Below are 20,000 nucleotides of genomic sequence, written 5' to 3'. Positions count from 1 at the left end.
ACATGAAGAATCCTGCAGAGTCTTCAGGTCAGACTAAAGGCTTTAGTTCCACCTAACAACACGAACAGAACGTCAGAGAACCTCAGGTCAGGAGGAGGAGAATGAAGAGGAGAACTCCGGGTCAGGAGGAGAACCAAAGGTCAGGAGGAGAACGAGGAGTACTCCGGATCAGGAGGAGAACGAGGCAAGCTTGGGGTTAGGTGGAGGAGAACTTTGGGTCAAGAAGAGGATAACCTCAGGTCAGGAGGAGGAAAACAAGGAGAACTCCGTCCGGATCAGGAGGAGGAGAACCTGAGGTTAGGAGGAGTTCTCTTGCAGATCTTTGGCTTTGGTCAGGATCAGGTGGACGTCTGAGATCGGATAATCCTGCAGAGGAAAGAAGAAAACAATTTCAGAGAAACTAGAGAACCAAAGAGCAGCTGTGTGGTTCTGACCCCACGCACCTGCAGTAACCTCATGTTCACGGTGAAATCTCCTGACAGCAGGTTGTCCCGGATGAGTCTGAACATAAACACAAACAGAATCAGATGGTACCGGTACAGTTCTCGCACCTGGTAATAAACCAACACTGTTTTGTAATCCGTTTGTACCTCCAGGCTCCCATAGCAACTCTTAGGCAGAACCAGGATCAGCAACACCTGAGTCCTTCAGAACTCACCTAAAGGTTCATTTTGATTCTTTGGTTTTTAGCCACATTTTTTAATCTAACTGGATTTTATTATTGAGCTTTTTGTTTATTTTGAATAACCTTGAACCTTTTATGTGGACAACCACTGGTGGTTCTGTTTCTGAAAACACTTTCTGTGCTGCATTTCATATAAGTTTACACATTTATAATGTAGTTTGTGAGGTGGGGGTGATACTTTCTTCTCACTTTCACAGACTACATATATGGCATACACACCGTGAGAGGCATTACACAAATCTTATATCAATATTTCAATATTTGAACAGATTTTTAAGCTATATTTGAGATCCATCATTATTTTCCTTTGTCTTGCAGAGTAATGCATCAGAGAGCAGTGACTTAGATGATCCTGTGGATAATTTTACAACTTCAATGCAAACTTCACTCAAAAAAAACTGCTCCGCTGAAAAAGAAAGTAATAAATCAGAGGGGATTAGCTCCTTGGTTCAATTCTTGAGTTACACACTTTAAAACAGGCATTTAGAAAAATGGAAAGAAAATGGAGCGCTACTAACGTTGAAGAATTTTATTTATCTTGAGGAGATAGTCTGCTAACACATAAGAAAGCTCTCTGTAAAGCTAGAACTTTATTTTATTCATCTTTAATAATAGATGAGAATAAAAATAACCCTAGGTTCTGTTCAGCACTATAGAGAATGAAAAGTCCCATTTCTGTTGAACCATGTATCCCTACAACTATAAGTAGTGATGACTTCATGAGATTCTTTATAAATGAAATTATTTCAATTACAGGGAAAACTCAAACCAGCATTCCTAATATTACCCGATTCCCTGTCGGATGATGCAGCTTTAGAAATATTACTAGAGCCTGATTTATGTTTGGACAGTTTTTGTCCTGTTGAGCTCTGAATTGTCAAAAATAATAACCTCATCCAAACCATCCACATGCCTGCTAGATCCCATCCCAACCAGACTGTTTAAAGAGGTATTCCCCCTAATTAATGTCCACATTTTGGATCTACTTAATTTGTCTTTAATGGATGGTTATGTACCACAGCGTTTTAAGGTTGCTGTAATTAAACCTTTACTTAAGAAGTCTGACCTTGATTCAGAAATTCTGGCCAACTATAGACCTATATCTAATCTAACTTTCATCTCAAAAATTCTAAAGAAAATAGTTGCAGGTCAGTTGCGTGAACATCTACTGTAGTGAACCGAACCTAAGGTCAAAACCCTTGACCTTAAGAACCTTGTGGGACAGAAACTGTCATTTCATTGATCTGCATCCAGAAATACAGTTTGACCCATCCTGAGACTTTCTTTCTTGAATTAATCAAGTAGAAAAGACAATTCTCTATGATCATTACTATTTTACAAATGTTTTGATAATCAAATTGTGTTAGTTCAAACAATGTTTACAGGTTGAAGAGAACTACTCATTTTTATTTACATAAACAGTAAGTAATGATTTTTATTCCTCATTCAAAGAAGAAATCAGGGTAATATGCATTTCTTGATTTTTCTGTCTTCAATGAGCAAGTTTGTAAGTGTGTGTTAAAGTTCAGGTTTCGGTCAACTAAAAAGTTTACTGAAAAGAAATGTCATGTTTAACTTTTACAGAAGATACAGGAGAGTTTGACTCCACGAAGTCTGGTTTTCTCCAATAATCTGTCTGTCTGTTTTAAACAATCCTAATCTCTATCCTTGACTTTCATAACACCTTACATCACAAACCACACCTCTGTTCTGGTCCATCCACCAATTAGAAAGCTCTCAAATGAACCGGAAGTCGGCCCATTTAAATGTGGCAACTTCCCAGTTCAAAGCTCTCTGATGCAGCTCATGGAGAAGTGTCAAAAAAAGGTCTGATGTCTGTGTCGAGTCTCTGTCGAAGAGAGACGCGACGAGATGAAAAGAGCTTAAAGGAGTAGAGCTCTGAAGGAGTTCAGAGTTCTTGAATCCAGAATGCAGGGACGATTTTGGGAATTATAACTTCTGTTTGGATAACCTCGCACGACTCTCGAAGTATTTTAGCTGTTCTCAACGGAGACGCTGAAAGAGTCAAAAGAAGGACTTCACGCCGACCTGATCTATCATCAACCAGGTAAAAGTTCTATTTCAACCAAGCGTACCGTGGCCAAGCTGAGATCTGAAGGAGCGTGCCCGTTCTGGCCAAACAGATAAATTCCCTCACACATCTCTCTGTAAGATAAATCTCCATTTTCCATCTTTAAACTCTCCTTTCTCCTAAAATCATTACAGATATTTTTAGAAATGTCTGAAGCAAAGTTCTCAATCACCGCCGTGTGATTGATGTCTGCTGTTCTGCTGAAAAGTGAGGATAATCTCCGTATTGTTCCCACTTCCTGTGAAACTAGCCATGTTATTGTTTTCATATTTTGCCAAATTAATGTAAATGTTTGATGTTAAACTTTGATTCTGTAAATAAATGACCGCATTCATTTTGATGGGTCAAAGATAAATAACGTCTCTCGTTTACCTTTCTGTTAAACTCGATGCACGCATGTTACACAGTCAGAAAAATGAAGAACCCGTCTTAATGTATGAATATATCCAGTATATGTCATACTACACTACAAAGAAATAATCTGTTTGAAGAGTTTCAGTCAGGGTTTAGAGTTCATCATAGCACAGAAACAGCACTAGTAAAAGTAACTAATGATATTCTCATGGCCTCAGACAATGGACTTGTGTCTCTACTGGTCCTGTTAGACCTCAGTGCTGCATTTGATACAGTTGATCACAATATTTTACTACAGAGACTTGAATATGATATTGGGATTACAGGAACAGCTCAAAAATGGTTTAAATCATATCTATCTGATAGATTCCAGTTTGTAAATGTAAATAATGAATAAACTTCTTTAAAACACCAAAGTTAGTCATGGAGTTCCTCAGGGTTCAGTACTTGGACCAATACTCTTTACTTTATATATGCTTCCATTAGGTAAAGTTATTAAACAGCATGGGATAAATTTTCATTGTTTTGCTGATGACACACAATTATATTTGTCCATTAAACCCAATGAATCCAATCAGTTACATAGTGGTAAGTTATAATCATGTCTTAAAGACATAAAAACTTGGATGACCCTTAATTTTCTGCTTTTAAACTCAGACAAGTTGTAGTTTTTGGACCTGAACATCTTAGGAATACATTTTGCAGTCTTTCACTTTCACTGGATGACATTAATTTGGCCTCCAGTTCAAAAGTTAAAAACCTTGGTGTTACTTTTGATCAGGATATGTCTTTTAACCCCCACATTAAAACTGTTAACAAAACTGCTTTCTTCCACCTGCGTAATATCACTAATCTTGTCCAAAAATGATGCAGAAAAACTGGTTCATGAATATGACGTCTAGGCTGGACTATTGCAACTGTTTACTATCTAGGTGTCCATAAACTTCTTTAAAATGTTTTCAGGTGATCCAAAATGCTGCTGCCAGAGTTTTAATGGGAGTTGATTGAAGAGTTCATATTTCTCCAGTTTTAGCTTCTCTCCATTGGCTCCCTGTCAAATTCAGAATTTAATTCAAAATCTTCCTTATAGGGCAGGACGGTGGCACAACTGGTAGAGCTGCTGCCTCTCAACGAGCAGGTCCCCGGTTCCAAAATGGAAGAAGCGGGTAAAAGATAATGGATGGATGGATCTTCCTTCTAACCTACAAAGCTCTCAACAACCTAGCTCCATCTTATATGACAGATCTTATTGTTCTATATTTTCCTAACAGAGCACTTCGCACTTGGACTGAAGGTTTACTTGTGGTTCCTAGAGTTTCCAAAACCAGAATGGGAGGCAGAGTTTTCAGTTATCAGGCTCATCTCTTGTGGAACCAACTTCCAGTTTCTGTTCGTGAGGCTGACACAGAATGGGCAACTTTCCTTTTTGATAAATCCTATAGTTGGGGTTGGCTTGGGTTTCCTATCCCTTAGCTACAGTGAGGAAAATAAGTATTTGAACACCTTACAACTTTGCAAGTTCTCCCACTTAGAAATCATGGAGGGGTCTGAAATTTTCATCTTAGGTGCATGTTGACTGTGCAAACACACACACACTATCACACACGCTCACATTCTCACACATTACACACACACGCACATACATATACACACACGAAGGCACATACACACTCGCATGTAGTTGCACTCACACACACACACACACACTCAAGCACACACACGCATGCACATACACACAGGCACACACACACGGGCAGGAGACAGGCAGAGAGGAACGGAGGAATGAAACCAAAACTGTTATGAATTGATGATTTACAAACAAATCAAGTAAAAATAATCAAGTGATACTATAATCTTTTGTGATTTTAAAATGTATTTTGTTTTAAGTTTGTTCATGATGTTGAGAATTTAGGAAGTGAACTGTTTTCCCAGAAATGATGTTCAGTTGTACAAAAAGAGTTACTCAAAAAGAGATGTTTCACAATGGCAGACCCTAAAAACAGCTCCAAGCAAAAAGACAATATCCTAATAAGGCAAACAAAAGAGAAAAATAACTCAGAGTTGACTCATACATGTCTGGACAAGACCGGACAGAATAAGTTACACCCAGATTTTAATATGTATAAGAAGTGATGTGACCATATCCATAGACATGCATGAAATCCTGAGCCAGGTCCAGCCCAAACAAGGTTGGATTAAGCGGGAGGCATGGTCCTTTGGAAGTGTCAGTCAAAACCTCGCCCTACAAATACAGATGATTCTGTGAAACCGGGGCTGTTGGACCACCGAAGTGTGTGGATTATAGGACAAGTCTTGGACGGTTCCAGCTGAGTAAGAACGAGGGCAGGATCTGATGGAAAAGGCTTCCTTTGGAGTTATTTCCTCCTTCAGTCCGGATCATTACTAGAACCTTTTTCTTCAAATTCTGATCAGCTGTGGGACTTGAGGCGGCCTTATTCGAGAAGCGGGTAAGGTAATTTGCTCCTTACTGTGCCGGGTTTCTCAGGAATTCCACCAGAGAATGATGGTAATGAGACGTCTCCAAATTCTTGTCCTCTGTCAATCTTTATTTCAAATTATAGCGGTAGCCTATAGATTGGCAAGCAGAAAGAATAAACATATTTTAAATTTGATTGCTTGGAGTTGTGAAAGATTGGCCATTGTGGTGAGAGATAACATATTGGGGCAGGTAGAGAGCGTGGGGAAACTGTGGAGGTTTTGGAACTTTTGAGTGAGTCAGGACGACCGCCTAGGGCATGGCCGGCCAGGAGAAAAATATCTGAGGCTGAACAGAGCAAGTCTACAACTATCTTCCAGCTCCCCACAGGGACAGAGAACTACCTTGCCCAGGAAAGGTCAACATCTGGAAAATAACTAAAGTCTGAGTATTAAGCATTATGTATCCTCTTTGTAATCAAATGTAATCACTGTGATTGGATTGTACATACCACTGTTTCCCCTGCAAAATCATTGATTAAAGCAAAGCAAAACGTAAAATTCTGGATTCTTATTTCAACACCCCTTTGTTCATGGAAGTGGAAAACTTGGTTCAGCGAAACAACAAAAGCACGGGAGGTTTTTAAAGGTTTTGTAGCTTTGATTATAAAACAACATCCAAGAATCTTATACCTAGATTTTAAACAAAGCCAGATCGGATGACAATTGCAACGCTAAATGAGGAGATGGGCTACCGTTAACGTGCGCTTCCTCATCTGCCAAACGTCCCCACTCCTGCTGCTAGGTCGGGCGAGGAACAAGGTGAGATTTTGGGTGTGGTGCACGGATTGAAGGTAGTTAACAGTCAGGGTGAATCATCTCAACACAGCCTTAAACTAAGCTGTCCTGGAAAATAGCTAAGGGTAATACCTGAGCATCAGGATTAGTTTCAGACTCCTTGGAGGAGAAAGGCTGCAGTGAGGGTGTGGCACGTGTCCTGTGCTTACCTCACTCGGGTAAGCGAAACAACAATTATTAGAAAATGGAAGAAGCTAAACATGACTGTCAATCTCCCTCGGACTGGGGCTCCATGCAAGATCTCACCTCGTGGCGTATCAATGATCCTAAGAAAGGTGAGGCCCAGAACAACATGGGAGGAGCTGGTCCATGACCTGAAGAGAGCTGGCACCACTGTTTCCAAGGTTACTGTGGGTAATACACTAAGATGTCATAGTTTTAAGTCATGCATGGCTTGGAAGTTTCCCCTGCTTAAATCAGCGCACGTCCAGGCCCATCTGAAGTTTGCCCATGACCATTTGGATGATCCAGAGGAGTCACGGGAGAAAGTTATGTGGTCAGATGAGACCAAAATAGAACTTTTTGGTCTTAATTCCACTCGCCGTGTTTGGAGGACGAAGAATGATGAGTACCATCCCAAAAACACCATCCCTATTATGAAGCATGGGGGTGGAAGCATCATGCTTTGGGGGTGTTTTTCTGCACATGGGACAGGACGACTGCACTGTATTAAGGAGAAGATGACCGGGGCCATGTATTGAGAGATTTTGGGGAACAACCTACTTCCCTCAGTTAGATCATTGAAGATGGGTCGAGGCTGTGTCTTCCAACATGACAATGACCTGAAGCACACAACCAGGAGAACCAAGGAGTGGCTCCGTAAGAAGCATATCAAGGTTCTGGAGTGGCCTAGCCAGTCTCCAGACCTAAACCCTACAGAAAATCTTTGGAGGGAGCTCAAACTCCGTGTTTCTCAGCGACAGCCCAGAAACCTGGCTGATCTAGAGAAGATCTGTGTGGAGGAATGGGCCAAAATCTCTGCTGCAGTAAACCTGGTGAAAAACTACAGGAAATGTTTGACCTCTGTAACTGCAAACAAAGACTACTGTACCAAATATTAACATTGATTTTCACAGGTGTTCAAATACTTATTTGCAGCAGTAACACACAAATAAATTATTATAAAATCATACATTGTGATTTCTTTTTTTTAGATTATGTCTCTCACAGTGGACATGCACCTAAGATGAAAATTTCAGATCCCTCAATGATTTCGAACAGGGAGAACGTTGGTTACGTACTGTAACCCCAGATTCTATGAGTATATGCGCAGCCCTTTAAGGCTATCGCTAGTGGGTTTATCCTGTCATGCGCAGCTGATATGAAAATATGTTTTATAAGGTGTTAAGTTGCCTTTATGCCTATTCAAACATATACATTTTGTGTGTGTTACTTATTCAGAATTAAATGTCTAAAATTGCCATAAAAGCAAGGGTGGAATGATATAGAAATGATTATTTTTATGCTTTTATGTCAATTTATACTTATATTACACTCATTTACATGTAGTTTGGAAACACACTTATACAACGTGTTATTCACATATTAGGGATTGTACTTTGTTTAACATGTCACAAAGACAAAGGGGGGAATGATTTATGTTGCCTTTGTTAATATTTGGGACGTTCTTTGATGGTTTGCAGAGGGATGGAGGAGTGCGTATTTCTTCTTAGGAAGTTTAAGGAGTATTTCTAACTTCAAGGTCTTGGAGGTCACACTGCTCCTTATTTGTAATAAATCACCAGCTCCTCATCCGTTGTTCTAGTAACCATCAAAGTTGTTTTCCACTGCTCTCACGCGATCCGGTCAGGGAAGAAGGTATAAGAGGAAGTGTGACAGGCAACTTAATCTTCGGAAGTCCTGGTGTGGATCAGCACGCGCTGGTGCCATACGCCATTTTGATGTGATTCTTCTTTACCTGGGTCGAAAACGACTTCCCGGCCAGTGTCACGGTGAGAAGTTATTTCATATCAATTTGTGTGTTAAGAGTGTACGAGTGTACATGTTTTTTGCTTGGCTGTTTTCTGTGGCAGGTTAATAAATGACACTTATTTATCCTAGCAGTAACAGCCTCTGTCTTTTATTTTTCCCTATTTGTCTGAATATCTGTGCCGACCGTTCACGAGCCCTTTTGATAAAGAATTTCATAATATAGCAGCACTGAAAACTTTAGTCCACGCCCACCGGCTGTGTGGGCCCCACCCCCAGTCAGTATAAATTACAGTAAGACCGGGCAATCGGCTCCCAAATAGCTTCTTTTTTTTTTTCTTCTTCAGCCATTTAGAAACCAGTGAGGCCCAGAGCTTAAAGGGCTGCGCCTATACTCACAGAATCTGGAGTTACAGTACGTAACCAATGTTCTATTTTGTATAGGCTTTGCCCTTTAAGGATATCGCTAGTGGGTTAAAGGCGAAGCAGGATGTAGTCTATGCTTCACTGAGTCCATTCAGACAACATGAAGCACCTGCTTGCACAAAAAAAGATTTAATCACTCAGCCTTCTGTGTGCGTAATTACGCGCTGCATAATTGCGTGCTCCATGCGCAGGAGCGCACCGGAGAAAATATCTCTGGTGAGGAAAATGGCTGAGTTAGCAGACTTGCTGCTGTGAATAGGAACAACGGAGGTTACAAATTGTAACAGTGTAACAATGAACAGAGCAGACCAACAGCTCCTCAAGATGAATCGATTAATAATAAAATCAGCAGTCATGAAATTGTGACTGATAATAAATATCTCACACTGCGACTGCATGCAGGCAGGTGTGAGCTCAAAAGTAAGGCTCCATGAAACAAATAATAATCATTCTGTCAGAACCCCGAGAACAGAATGGGTCATGGAGAAAGTAGAAACATCACGTAGATAAAAACGAATAATTGAACATGGCGATGACCAGGTAGCCGCCATACAAATAACCTTCACTGTCATCCCTCCATGCAGAGCCATGGAGGATGAAAACCCTCTGGTGGAATGTGCTGAGATTCTCTGGAGGATCTAGTCCAGATGAACTGTAAGCTTCAGAAATAGCCTCACACAACCAGTGTGAGAGGAGCTGGGAGGATAGAGGACGTACTGAAGAGCTGTCCCAGTAATGCACGAACATACGCTGAAAACAGCGCAGTGCAGCCGTGCATGCCACGTAACACTAAAACACGCGCATGAGACAGAAGGAGGTGAGATGTTGCTTCCTCCTCAGAATTATGATGAGGAGGATAAAACCCATCCAAGGTTATCGCTCTCGATCTGAATGAGCTTGTGATGCTTTTCAGAGCAGGGTTAAAATTAGTGGTTGAACGAGTATATAATTTTTAAATTCGACATTAACATAATAAAACCCGAGTAGAACTCGAGTATTTGATGACGTCATAGATCTCAAGATACAAAAATAAATAAATAAATAAAACCGAAATAAAAGGTAATTATTTACAAAAAAAAAATGACCAACAAAACATTGGGAGCGTACATTATGCGCCTACCATTTATCATACTGCAAATAAGTCACAAGAAAAACTAAACTATTAGTTATTATTAAACTGCAAAAAATTAATTAAAATTAATTAAAATTAAACGTGCAGCACGTCAGAAACGAAACTTAAAACAGTAGATGGGCGGTGGATTGGACCTGGTGTTACACCATACTCTGTGACCTGCAACAGTGCAACACCGCCCCCTACGGTCATACGGTGGTCACATAATATGACGTCACTAGGGTTACTCGACATTACATTTTTAACCTCTATAGAGGTCCTAGCAATCGATGTGTAGATTACTCGAGTACTCTGTTAATGCCCTAGTTAAAATGTAGTACAGCTGAACTGCCGTCAGCTTGAATTCTGAGACATGAGAGAGCAGATAATCATTCACTCTCTTTGCCGACGTTAGAGCTAACAGCAGGGCTGTTTTTTTAGTGAAAGAAATTTAAGTAAAACCTGATCTAAAGGCTCAGAAGGAACTTTGATCAGAGCGTGCAGGACCATCATTAGGTCTCACTGTGGAGCTAGTGGACGTGACACAGGTCTATGTCTCTGTACACCTTTCAGAAAACGCTTCATCAGCAGGTGGTTAAGAACTGTTCTGTCACCGAAAAACCTCATGACAGGAAGAAATAGCTGCAGCATAAGTTTTAATTGTGCTGAACGCTAAATTTCTGTCCATCAGTTGCTGTAGAAATGACAGCATGCCACCTAGTGGACATGAGATGGCCTCCATGCCTTTCTCTGTGCACCAGTGCTGAAAAACTGTCCACCTGATGTGTACAGCGCTGTGGTGGAAGCAGTTCGTGCACCCTGAAACGTACATAACACATCCTGTGGGAGGCCCATTTTTTCTAAACGGATCAGTTCAGTGGACAGACCCAAAGATGCTGACTTATTTCTGGGTAACTCCTGATCGCTCTTCCTGCCTGGAGGAGAGCCCCCCCACAGCAGTTTCAACAACCCGACCCAATATCAGTCGCTGCAGATTCGAGAACCATGGAGCGCTTATGCATTCAGGAGCTATGAGGATGACTGACGGTTCTTCCTCCCAGACCCAATCCAGGGTCCGTGATATCAGCAGGACTGGAGGGAATGCATAAAGGAGCATTTTTGGCCATGGTCTGTGAGCGAAGGCGTCCACTCCTAATGGTGGGTTGTCTCGTGGGCTCAGTGAGAACCATAATTGACACTGAGCGTTCTCCCGTGTGGTGGACAGATCCATTGCTGCTTGACCAAAATCCGAGAAATCAGCTCGGGATGGAGGCTCCAGTCTGTGGCGGGGACCGCTCCTAGACATGATATCCGCTCGCTTGTTCAGGATGCTGGGAATGTACACTGCTCTGATGGAGAGCAGGTTTTTGTGTGCCCAACACAACAGCTGTTTCACATGCATAACATTTGGGCTGAGCGCACGTCTCCCTGATGGTTTATGTAAACTGCTGTCACTTTGTTGTCTGTGTGGATTAGAACACGCTGATCCCACAGCAGGGGCAAAATGCTGAGTCACGTTTCAGACCATGAAACATTCTAGCACATTTATGAGACGTGTGACGTAGGACTGCTGATGGGAACTCCCTCTGACAGAATGAGGGGGTTTCCCAGTGATTCAGATCGGTTCTCAAGGAGAGGGGCACAAAGATGATCCGCCTTTTCCGGCGCACACGATCTACGCGCAGGCGGGCAAACCATATCTGAAGGCGTCTCATGTGAAGTAGGCCCAGCAAAACCACGATGTGGGCCGCTGACATTGTCCTAGGAATCGCATGACAGGCAGAACTGTCACTATGCTGCAGGGTTTGACACGGAGGAGCTGAGCTGACAGAGCTTCAGCTCTCAGCTGTGATAAATGGGCTCTCGTGATTGAGTTTAGCTCCACTTCCAGATAAACAATCATCTGGGACAGACAAACGGAACTTTTTCCCAGTTGATAGAAAACCCCAGGTTTAGCAGGTATAACACTAGTGTTTTGGTCTGTGCGACTGCTTCCTATCTGGACCGAGCTAATAAAAGCAGATTGTCCAGATAAAAAGAATTCTCATTCCTGCCATGTGTAACGACTGCAGAGCCATCTCCACGCATTTCGAGAACATGCGTGGGGTGTTTCAGAATGACGGAAAATGTGAAAAAATGTGCCCTTCAGATCTATGGAGGTGAACCAGTCATTCTAGTGAAGTTCTCCAGCAGCTGTTTGTCAGCATGTGAAATTGTCTCCCCATGATCAAATTGTTGAACATGAACAGGTCGAGAATGGGTCTCATCCCTCCGGTTTTTTTCAGAACCAGGAAGTAGTGGGAGGAAAAAAACCCATATTTTCCTCTCTGTTGGCAACTCTGGAAATCATGCTTTTTTGTCAGATATTCCTGAACTTCTGACTGGAGAGACGAGCTCTGTTCTGGAGAAGACAGAACTGTCTCTATAATCCCTCTGAACGGTGGGGGTTGAGCAGCGAACTGCAGCACGTAACCCCTGCTGATCAGACGGTCCATCCATCTGTCCAGGGAACACACTCTCTGCCACTCTGAGTAACGCTCGGAGAGCAGGCACACATTTTGTGTTGTGTCATGTTTCTCATGAACGTCAACCAGACTAAAAACCCTTACTGCCATCACTCGCTCCGGAGATTCTCCGGGGGGAACCCAAGGGGGCTTCGACAGAAAAAAAAGGCTGTATGTGTACTTCTGAGCTGAGCCCAGGCTGCGGTCTCACATTAGAGCTGAGGTGAGCCGTCGCACACTGAGAGGAGGCGTGAGCACTTTCTGAGTGAAACGCAGTTTCGGTGGAGGCTGCAGCTGTCGTGGAGAAACATGTTTACTCCCTCTACACTGTGAGTGGGCAGAAAACAAAACAAACAAAAAAAAGGGCAATTTTTACCGGACTCGGTCTGCTGAAAAAAAAAAAATTTTAGCTGATGTGGCAGACGAGTGTTTTGTGATATTTACTGAACTGCGATGCCATTTAAAACGCTGTTTAGGTCGTTTTCACACTAGATAGTCCGGTAGACTTGGTTCGGATCGGGACCAATATTCATGACCTTTTGTTTACATTTGAGCTGGTGCGTTTGCATTCACACTGCACTGTGCAGTCGAGTCAACCTGTTGAACCAACCTATTCCCCCGCTCGCCTGTGGGGGCGCTGCACCAAGAACTACTGAAAGAAACAACACAAAAACCTCTGAAGACACTTCTTCTTCTTCTGTAAATAAAAATAAAAATGAAGTGGCATCAAGTTTTATCAGTTTTAGGAGTTATATTTTGTCATTTTTCAAAAATAGACTTTGCATGAGCAGAAGATGAGACAGAAGACCATGGAGAATATTGTTTTTCCACACAAGGCAGCTGACGGCTCCATATAAGGTAAGAGCAATGCGTGTTTGTTTACCCTGTGGAGCGGGGCTCGGTCTGTTTACATTCACACTGTATTCGAACCGCGCTGGAGTTCGCTTCTACCGGACCGAGACCTAGGTTTTAGCCCGGGCCAGAGTTCGTCTTTTTGTTCCGTGACAGAGTTCGATGGCGCATTCACACCTCCCCAAACGAACCGGACTTTTTAGGAAAACGAGCTAGAGTTCGATTAAAGCGGACTAAACAGGACTGGTGTGAATGCACCCTTAGAGGTTACCGGCTCGTTCTGTGTGGGGAATGTGTTAAGAGAGGCAGCTGTGAGATCAGCTGATCTGACAGTCTCAGATGAAACTTTCCTTTCAGAGATGTTTCTGTTTTATTTCAAAACATACATAGTCAAAAACACACACATTCCCCTCAAGGAGCCGTTTTCTGGTGGAGGGTGCCGGCGGCAGGGCGGAGCGTGTAGTCGGTGCCACAGCTGTGGAGCGCCTCTGCTGCTGGCCAAGGCGGTCCCTCCAGCAGCCGGAGGGGTGGGAGGAGGACTGTGACGTCACCAGATGGTGTACAGTCTCTGAGACCTCCTCGGACCTCTGCGATTTCTCAAGGATGGTCCTGAAGTTGGCCCCGAACAACGCCTCTGGTGTGATGGGGCCCTCCAGCAGGTCTTTCTGCAGCCTCTCGGACAAGGATGGCGAGAGGCGGAGCCAGGTGGTCCTCTGGATCATGGTCATCCAGGCAGCGACGCGGGACAGGCAGACCGAAGAGGTGGCGCACATGGTTAAGATGACGTCCGCGGCTTAAAGAGAGAGCTCTTTGTCTCCTCCAGCAAGTCTGCTTCCTCCAGCCTCTTTGAGATGCTGTAGGCCAGCAGGGCGATGTTGTTGTTCGCCGCGACCACCTGGGATGTGCAATGGTGAGCTCGGTTGGAGAGCGTCGTCACCCTCTGGTCATGCTTCCCTGGAGAGATACAGTGCCTTGCGAATGTAGTCGGCCCCCTTGAACTTTTCAACCTTTTGCCACATTTCAGGCTTCAAACATAAAGATATACAATTTTAATTTTTTGTGAAGAATCAACGACAAGTGGGACACAATCGTGAAGTGGAAAGAAATTAATTGGATGTCAAACTTTTTTAACAAATAAAAAAACTGAAAAGTGGGGCGTGCAATATTATTCGGACCCCTTGCGTTAATACTTTGTAGCGCCGCCTTTTGCTGCAATTACAACTGCAAGTCTCTTGGGGTATGTCTCTATCAGTTTTGCACATGGAGACACTGAAGTTCTGCCCATTCTTCCTGCAAAACAGCTCGAGCTCAGTGAGGTTGGATGGAGAGCGTTTGTGAACAGCAGTCTTCAGCTCTTTCCACAGATTCTCGATTGGATTCAGGTCTGGACGTTGACTTGGCCATTCCAACACCTGGATATGTTTATTTGTGAACCATTCCCCTTTATGGCTTTTGGCTTTATGTTTTGGATCATTGTCTTGTTGGAAGATAAATATCCGTCCCAGTCTCGGGTCTCTTGCAGACTCAAACAGGTTTTATTTCAGAATGGTCCTGTACTTGGCCCCATCCATCTTCCCATCAATTCTGACCATCTTCCCTGTTCCTGCTGATGAAAAGCAGGCCCAAACCATGATGCTGCCACCACCATGTTTGACAGTGGGGATGGTGTGTTCAGGGTGATGAGCTGTGTTGCTTTTATGCCAAACATATCATTTTGCATTGTGTCCAAACAGTTGGATTTTGGTTTCATGTGACCAGAGCACCTTCTTCCACATGTTTGGTGTCTCCCAGGTGTTTGTGGCAAACTTTAAACAACACTTTTTATGGATATCTTTGAGAAATGGCTTTCTTCTTGCCACTCTTCCATAAAGGCCAGATTTGTGCAGTGTACGACTGATTGATGTCCTATGGACAGACTCTCTCACCTCAGCTGTAGATCTCTGCAGTTCATCCAGAGTGATCATGGGCCTCTTGGCTGCATCTCTGATCAGTCTTCTCCTTGTTCCAGATGAAAGTTTAGAGGGACGGCCGGGTCTTGGTAGATTTGCAGTGGTCTCATACTCCTTCCATTTCAATATGATTGCTTGCACAGTGCTCCTTGGGATGTTTAAAGCTTGGGAATCTTTTTGTATCCAAATCCAGCTTTAAACTTCTCCACAACAGCTACAGCTGCAGCTGCAGCTACCCATCCAGGCTGTCACATTGTAAAGTTTGCAGATGATACAGCGGTGGTGGGATGCATCACAAACAATGATGAGTCCAGCTACAGGCAGGAGGTGGAACACCTGGAGAGCTGGTGCAAAGAGAATAACCTTCACATCAATGTGAAGAAGGCAAAGGAGATGATTGTGGACTTCAGAAGGAACAAAAACATCTACACCCCCCTGAACATAGGAGGATCTGCGGTGGAAGTAGTCTCCAGCTACAAGCACTTGGGCACATGAATGACAACCTCAGCTGGAGCAACAACACCACCAGCCTGATGAAGAAAGCTCATCAGAGACTCTACTTCCTCAGACAGCTGAGGCGAGCTGGTCTGGAAGCTCAGTCCTCACCTCCTTCTACAGGTGTGCAGTGGAGAGCATCCTGTGCTCCAGCATCAACGTGTGGCATGGAGGCTGCACAGCTGCAGAAAGAAAAGCTTTGCAGAGAGTGGTGAAGGATGCACAGAAGATGTTGGAGTCAGTCTCCCCACCATCACAGACATCTACACCTCCAGATGCAGGAAGAGGGCCACCTGCATCATGAAGGACCCTCACTCACCCAGCACACACATTTTTTGCCCCACTCCCCTGAGGAAGGAGGTTGAGGAGCATTAAGTGTAGAACCACTAGACTGAGGAACAGCTTCTACCCTGAGGCTGTTAGACTCATGAATCTCTAACTAGAATAATCACTGTGAAAAACCACATCATGTTGCTGCTGATCTGTTTCATGTTGCTGCTGATCTGTTTAAATGTTGATGTGTTCATGCGTGCACATCTGCTCACAGACTCATGTTCATGTTTGTGCTGATGTTCAATGTTTTATGTTATGAGTGCTTAGTGTATATTTAGTTGATGTTTTTCTTAGTTCATATCTTAGATGTTATTACTGTTTTTCTTATACATTTTATTGGTGGATGTAACTGGGACCCTGTGAACATAATTTCGCTCCACCACATGTACCACATGAGGTGCGAATGACAAAGAATCTCTGACTCTGAACAGTATCTCGGACCTGCCTGGTGTGTTCCTTGGTCTTCATGATGCTCTCTGCACTTTGAACAGAACCCTGAGACTATCACAGAGCAGGTGCATTTATACGGAGACTTGATTACACACAGGTGGATTCTATTGATCATCATCAGTCATTTGGGACAACATTGGATCATTCATAGATCCTCACTGAACTTCTGGAGTGAGTTTGCTGCACTGAAAGTAAAGGGGCCCAATAATATTGCACTTACCACTTTTCAGTTTTTTATTTGTTAAAAAAGTTTGACACATCTAATAAATTTCATTCCACTTCATGATTGTGTCCCACTTGTTGTTGATGCTTCACAAAAAATAAAAATTTTATATCTTTATGTTTGAAGTCTAAAATGTGGCAAAAGGTTGAAAAGTTCAAGGGGGCCGAATACTTTCGCAAGGCACTGTAAATAAACTGAATTGAATTGATCATTCTGAAAGGTTTGAAGGCCTCTTGTCAACTGTTCTCTGTGGTGGTTTGGCTTGTGTTCAATGTTTACGAAACGTTTCAAAAAAGAACAGCGGACCTGACTCAACTTTGTTAATCTACCTGGATTATTGAGCATGCATCAGGACGGCTGGGGCAGCTGTGGCTGAGTGGTTAGAGCAGTCGTCCTCCAATGCGAGAGTTGGGGGTTCGAATCCATCAGCAGTCACATGCTGAAGTGTCCCTGGGCAAGACACTGAACCCCTCATAGCCTCTGATGTGTGTCCCATCAGTGTCCCATCAGTGTATGAATGTGATCTAAAGCACTGATTAGTCTCTTTAGAATGATTTGCTCAATTTAGCTTTGTAGAGATCTAGTATAGAGCTGTATGAATGGGTAAATGAGGCACAGATTGTAGTGTAAAGAGCTTTGAGTATCTTGAAATAAGATAGAAAGGTGCTATGTAAGTACAGTCCATTTACCATTCACTGTTTGTGACAAAGTTTTGTCTATTTATGACCTCTGATGTGACTTTGTTTTTCATGTTAGGCATCTAAAGGAGAGGACATGAGGTGTCTATGTTAAAGAGTCCTTCGATAATTAACATGTCTATCATTTGGCCCTGCTTGAGACATGGTTTCACATGCTTTAAGGCTGAAGGCCTGTTAGCTGCTAGCTTCAAGCTAACCGTGCTTTAGCTCCAAACAAATCCTGTTTTAACTCCTAGCCAACCCTGCTATAGCTCCAAGCTAACCCTGTTTTAGCATGCATTATCGTGAATCTGTTCACTTGTGAGGTTTTCAAAGTTGGCAATGAATACATTCCACAATTACCGGTAATCCGGATATTAATCTGTTGTGGGTTTAGAGTCTAATGTGTCTTGCAAAGTTTTCCAAGCATTAAAAGACCAATTTATTAACCTGTTAACATGCCACAAGCTAATGCTGCTTTACATCATGAACCCATTTACATCATTATTTGGCCAAATCCCAGTAAAATACACTCACAATTATTCTGCAGGTTTGCTGTAAGACAGTGTGAGTTGCACTTTGATCCTGTGGGTGTTTAAAGTGCTCTATAAATAAAGCTGGTGTGGTATGGTTTTAAGTCTAAAGAAACTCACCAGGCTGTATCCTCCTGTTAGCATATTGGAGCAGCTAACCAAATGTTTAACAAAGTATTGTTCTTCTAAACAAAACACTGCTAAATCTACGGTACACCTTAGTGAATGACTACAGGAATAAACTATAAATGATTCATGATTAAAGTTATTAAGTTTCTCATAGTTTGTTAAACCTCAATAACCGGATCAACACTGCCCTCTGACAGAAAGAAACCTGCAGTGTCTCCTAAATATTAAACCTAAAAGTATCTGATACATTTTTGGCTCCAAGATGTTAAAATCAACAACTAAATGTCAGCGGGTCAGAGGTGAAGACTGTCATACTTCATAAATAATAAATATCCCATGTGTCTTTTTGGTTTCTGTCAGGGATTACATTAATCTTTGGTTTTATATCATTTATAATCAGTCAGAATTCTCAGCTTATGTAATAATTTTTGTTTAAATGTTTTGTTTTCTCTGAGTTGTTGATAACTCTGGTAATAATGTGTTAACATGCAGTAAAGGTAGTCATTATTCACCTGTTCAACATGATAAGGCATGATGGGAGGAGTTCTGATGACATGTTCTTGAAAAATCGGTCACCTCTCAACTCCATTCCCTTTTAACAATTGTAGTCTGGTTCATGCCCCGGTCACAGCACAGAATCTGCTCTCTCTCTATGATTCTCTCCCGAGAATCACCAATGCTCTTCTCATGGCAGCAGATTCTGGTTTACTCTCCCTCCTCAACCTCCTTGATCTCAGTGCAGCTTTTCATACCATCCTCTACATCCTTCTTCATATCTTCATAAACTATCATCCATTGGCACCACTTCCGTCGCTTGCTTTCACTCAAATCTCTCTGGCCGCAATCCGTTCATCCAACTCAAATCATTCAGATACTCCTCCTCCGTCACTTCAGGTGTGCCTCAAGGCTCTGTCCTGGGGTCCCTTCTTTTCATCACCTAACTTCCACTTGGCAACGTTTTCTATAAATTTGATATCCATTTTCACTGTTTTGCTGATGACACCTTCTTTAGCTTCTTGTCCACCTCACCAAATTCTTCACTTCCACCCTCCTCCCTCACTCCCTGCTTAGCTGAAATCAAATCCTGGTTCACATCAAACGTCCTTAAATTAAACAGAGTTTATACTCATTGGCACTAAATCCACCCTTTACAAAGTGAACAGTTTCTCTAACAAGGCTGAGTCAGGTCCTCTGGACAGATTCTTCTTTGGGTCAAAGATTTCTGTTCTTCAAACAGTTTCTCCCTGACAGCTGCTTGGTTCCCTTCCTTCAGGTCATGAGTCTGGCTGCCATTCTTGACAGCACACTCTCATTTCACTCTCACATCAATAACAATAGTCGTCTGCATCTTTCCACCTTCCAAATATTAATTGACTCCACCTTTCTTTCTCTCCACTCTGCTTCCATCCTAGTTAACGTTATTTAATTCATTATTGTAACACTCTCTTCTTTGGTCTGCCTCACAAAACCCTCTGAAAGCTTCAAATGGTCCAAAATTCAACTGCTCGCACCATAAACCCCTCGTTTCACCATATCGTTCCGGCTCCCTCGCTCCCTCCCTCCCTCTTCTATGCACCTCACCATGTCCTCTGTCCGCCTTAGCACGGTTACAAATAGAGCCTTTTCTCACTCTGCTCCCCAACTCTGGACATCTCTTCCTCTAGATATATCCACGATATTGACTAAATTAGAACCCAACTATTCAAGTTGGCATTCTTGCTCTAACTTATTGGTCATTACTCCTAGTTTTTACTTTATATTATATTAATTTTTGTATTTTATTGTTTTAAATTTTGTAAAGTGTCCTTGGGTGTCTTGAAAGGATCTAAGAAATAAAATGCATTATTGTTATTACAGTAAAAGGTTAACCCCTGAGGCCAACAGTCCAGACCACTAAAGCTGGTAGACAGGAAGTGCTACAGCCACCAACATGTTAATGTACATGTAACATGTTGCATTCTTAC

The 20,000-nt window shown here is 42.6% G+C and overlaps 1 protein-coding gene across 1 annotated transcript in view; it reads right to left on the bottom strand.

The window, feature by feature from the left end:
• Nucleotides 1–196: 196 nt before the first annotated feature.
• tbc1d13 (TBC1 domain family, member 13) overlaps nt 197–20,000 on the bottom strand; it is a 23,921-nt gene continuing 4,117 nt past the window's right edge. The window contains exons 7-8 of the mRNA XM_037692520.1: nt 444–501; nt 197–366 (exon numbers count right to left, since the gene is read on the bottom strand). Of these exons, the coding sequence (XP_037548448.1) occupies nt 298–366; nt 444–501 (127 nt within the window). The 3' untranslated portion in view covers nt 197–297. The remainder of the gene's footprint in view (nt 367–443; nt 502–20,000) is intronic.

This window comes from Nematolebias whitei, chromosome 18 (genome assembly GCF_014905685.2).
Source record: "Nematolebias whitei isolate Nwh7 chromosome 18, NemWhi1, whole genome shotgun sequence".
In the NCBI taxonomy this organism is placed as follows: Eukaryota; Metazoa; Chordata; class Actinopteri; order Cyprinodontiformes; family Rivulidae; genus Nematolebias; species Nematolebias whitei.
This window is presented reverse-complemented; position numbering and strand designations above follow the sequence as displayed.